Below are 2,903 nucleotides of genomic sequence, written 5' to 3'. Positions count from 1 at the left end.
ATGCCCGTCTCCGTGTCCGGCCCCGCTCCCGCTCCCGCCGCGGCTGCGGGCGGCGCGGGTGTAACGCTGGAGCCGGGATTGCGCCCCCCGCCGTGCTGACCCCGCGTGGCACCCGCCGCACCCTGGCAGTGGTCTCGCGGCACCGCAGGGTCCCTGCCCTGGGCACTCGGCCAAGGCGTTTGCGGCATGCCGGTGGACGAGCGGAGGGTTCCTGCACCCGAGTGCGGTGCACGGCCTGCGCTCGATGGGCCTGGGGCCTGGCCGGAGCTCGCTGCGGCGCTTCTCGGTGCAGCGGAGAGGGCGCCCCTCGGGTGCTGCGGGAAGAGGAGCGCGGTGCCGTGCTTCTCTGGCCCCACCGCGGGGGGAGCAGCGCGTCTCCCTCTGGGGCCTCTTGGAAGAAGTAGCTTCTTCCCACTTCCTTTGCTGCCTCTGCATCTCGTGATGGTTTGGGGGTTTTTGAGCCTTTATCACAGGGAATTTGCTGTTGACAACACACAGCAGACCCACAAGGTAAAACACAGTGGTTTCGAGGCGGGTCGAAGAACCCAGCACGCGCAGACCCTTTCTGTACGAGTGAGCGCATTCGCACACGTTGTGTTTCAAACTGGGCCGTCCCAGCGGTTTCACAAGAGTCTCTCGTGATGTCTTTGCAGGTCTGCGGGCCGTCGTTACAGCTGTGCCGTCGGTATTCAGACTTGCCTCCTCTTACCCTGGAGGGTATAAAAGAGCGTGTTTTATACGTCTTGAAGCTGTATGATAAGATAGATCCAGAAAAGGTAAGCTCTAGGCGCTGTTATCAGGCAGGTGGCTTGTGGTCAGCAGGTCTAGTAAAGAAGTCATGTTTTTTCATAGGCTGCTGTCGGGGGAGGCAGGGAGAGGGGGAGGGGAAGGGGAAGGGGAGGCCTCGCGCTCTGCTCCGAGTGCCCTGCAGATCACAGCATGCCGCTCCGCGCTGCGGGGGCGGGGTAGGGAGGCAACACAGCCAGGCTCAAATCGCTGTCGCAGACGAGTAGTGACAAGGTCAAGGAAGCCGGCCTTCTGGATTTAATAAACCCAGTCAGCATCTAGGAGCTGTCAGGAAACAGGAAACTTGTGTTTCTTCTGAGCAGCTCGGGGTAATGAAAACGTTTTCTTCCCTTCATCTTGAAAGATCCCAACAAACTGTCAATTGTCAGATGCCCTTTCCATCTGTTCACGTTTTTAACAATAGTTGTTTTTACATCCTGGAAGTTGAGGTAGTTTAGATAATGTGTAGTGCCAGATCTGAGGGTTTAGAAGGAAGCCGCTATCATCTGCTCCATTGAAAAAGGCCTTTCCCAATCCTCCTGGGGGAGATGCTGTAGGATATGTGTTTCCCCCTCTTGAGCTTAAACGTGAAATTGGGATCTTCTGCTGCTGTTTTAACTTTCCTTTCCTTGGTATCATTACAGTTAATTTGACTAGTCTGTCCTTGGGCTTGTCTCTTCTTGCAGCTAACAGCTGATTCCCACTTCATGAAAGACTTGGGCTTGGACAGTTTGGACCAAGTGGAGATAATCATGGCCATGGAAGATGAGTTTGGTAAGTTGTGTGCGCAGCCTGAGCTGTCTTCTTATTGATGCAGGGCTTTCTTTCTGGAGTCCTAGAACGGACGGGACCTGTACGATCGTCGAGTCCGGTCCCCTGCCATGGGCAGGAAGTATTGGGCTCACATGAGCTCGGCAAGGTCCCTGTCTTGAACACTGCCAAGGAGGGTGACTGCACCACCCCTGCTGGGAGCGCGCTTCACGTTCTGGTACCCTTATGGAGAAAAAGTTTTTCCTTGTGTCCAACCTGAATTTACCCTCTATTAGTTTATGCCCCTGGTCTTCATCCTGCCTTGAGGTGCCCTCCTGCACAGTTGCTCTCCTAGTTCTCGATGCTCCCCACGCTCTAGGTGCTTATTTATTTGACCTCAAAGTCGACTCCTACAAACAAAACCTTAGTTCTTCTGTTTCTGTAAGATTGCGTGATTGTTAATGTTGATTTAATTAAATGCCAAGCTAATTAGCTCTGGCATTCATTGACTATAAATTCCAAACACTTACAATAGCAAAAAAGAGAGCGTGTATGTAGGTTTTGCAACAGCTTTAATTGAAGACATACTGAGCAGAAGTATATAGTTTAACTGCAACTGCTTCCATCTGGAGGGGAGTTCGCTTGCAGCCGCAAGGACTGGACGTAGGAGAGCAGGAGCTCTCTAGAGCCTGTTCTGGTGGCTGGCTCAAGCCCTGAGCGTCCTGCACATGGTAAATCCTGCTAGCACTTTTATAAATGCTCTTGCCTAGAGCAGCACTTGCTAGAGCAAGTCAAAGCACCGGCACGTGAGGTGCTTGTTTGTCTGTAGTTACCCAGAACGCCTTGTCCTGTCCCAGTGGTTGCACACCAGGCTGGGTGGGAACGTGGGGAGTGCACTAGATGCTTTGGTTTTGCTCGATGAGGCACAAACTCTCAGTGCAGCTCTACAGCCAGCCCCAACTGCGCCAGGTTTTCCTCGTGCCTCTTGCATAATTTGCTGCTCCTGGATCAAGATGTTGCAGCCTAGTAGCGAGGTGTCCAATATAGCTGTATGCTACAGAGCACCTACCCCTGCATTTGAGCCAAGTCATGGGCACCAGCACTTGTTTGATAGCTGCCTCCTGCCTTGCTGCTGTTCCTGCTTTAGATCGAGTGTGTGCGTTCCCTTCCAGGGTTTGAAATTCCTGATGCAGAAGCAGAAAAGCTAATGTGTCCACAAGAGATCGTAGACTACATTGCGGATCAGAAGGACGTATATGAATAAAGACATCTCTCTGGTAGGTAGCAAGTAACGGCCAGGAGGCTGTAAATTGATATAAGACATGCCTGCTTCTGTCGGGACCTAACCTTCAGTACGACGGTGTGAC

At 53.0% G+C, this 2,903-nt stretch overlaps 1 protein-coding gene across 1 annotated transcript; it reads left to right on the top strand.

The window, feature by feature from the left end:
• Window positions 1–626: 626 nt before the first annotated feature.
• Window positions 627–2,814, top strand: NDUFAB1 (NADH:ubiquinone oxidoreductase subunit AB1). The gene is made up of 3 exons (XM_019512788.1): window positions 627–776; window positions 1,473–1,560; window positions 2,709–2,814. Exons 1-3 carry the CDS (start codon window positions 642–644, stop codon window positions 2,798–2,800), a joined length of 315 nt encoding a protein of 104 aa, XP_019368333.1. The 5' UTR covers window positions 627–641; the 3' UTR covers window positions 2,801–2,814.
• The last annotated feature ends 89 nt before the right edge of the window (window positions 2,815–2,903 follow it).

Source organism: Gavialis gangeticus, unplaced genomic scaffold (genome assembly GCF_001723915.1).
Source record: "Gavialis gangeticus isolate Ggan-Ray unplaced genomic scaffold, GavGan_comp1, whole genome shotgun sequence".
Taxonomy (NCBI): domain Eukaryota; kingdom Metazoa; phylum Chordata; order Crocodylia; family Gavialidae; genus Gavialis; species Gavialis gangeticus.
This window is presented reverse-complemented; position numbering and strand designations above follow the sequence as displayed.

Bases quoted from the DNA above. Each gene is read 5' to 3' on its own strand.
- NDUFAB1 (XM_019512788.1), top strand. From the start codon at position 642: ATGTCTTTGCAGGTCTGCGGGCCGTCGTTACAGCTGTGCCGTCGGTAT. The intron at 777-1,472 runs GTAAGCTCTAGG...CTCTTCTTGCAG, and splicing joins ATAAGATAGATCCAGAAAAG to CTAACAGCTGATTCCCACTT. The intron at 1,561-2,708 runs GTAAGTTGTGTG...GTTCCCTTCCAG, and splicing joins GGCCATGGAAGATGAGTTTG to GGTTTGAAATTCCTGATGCA.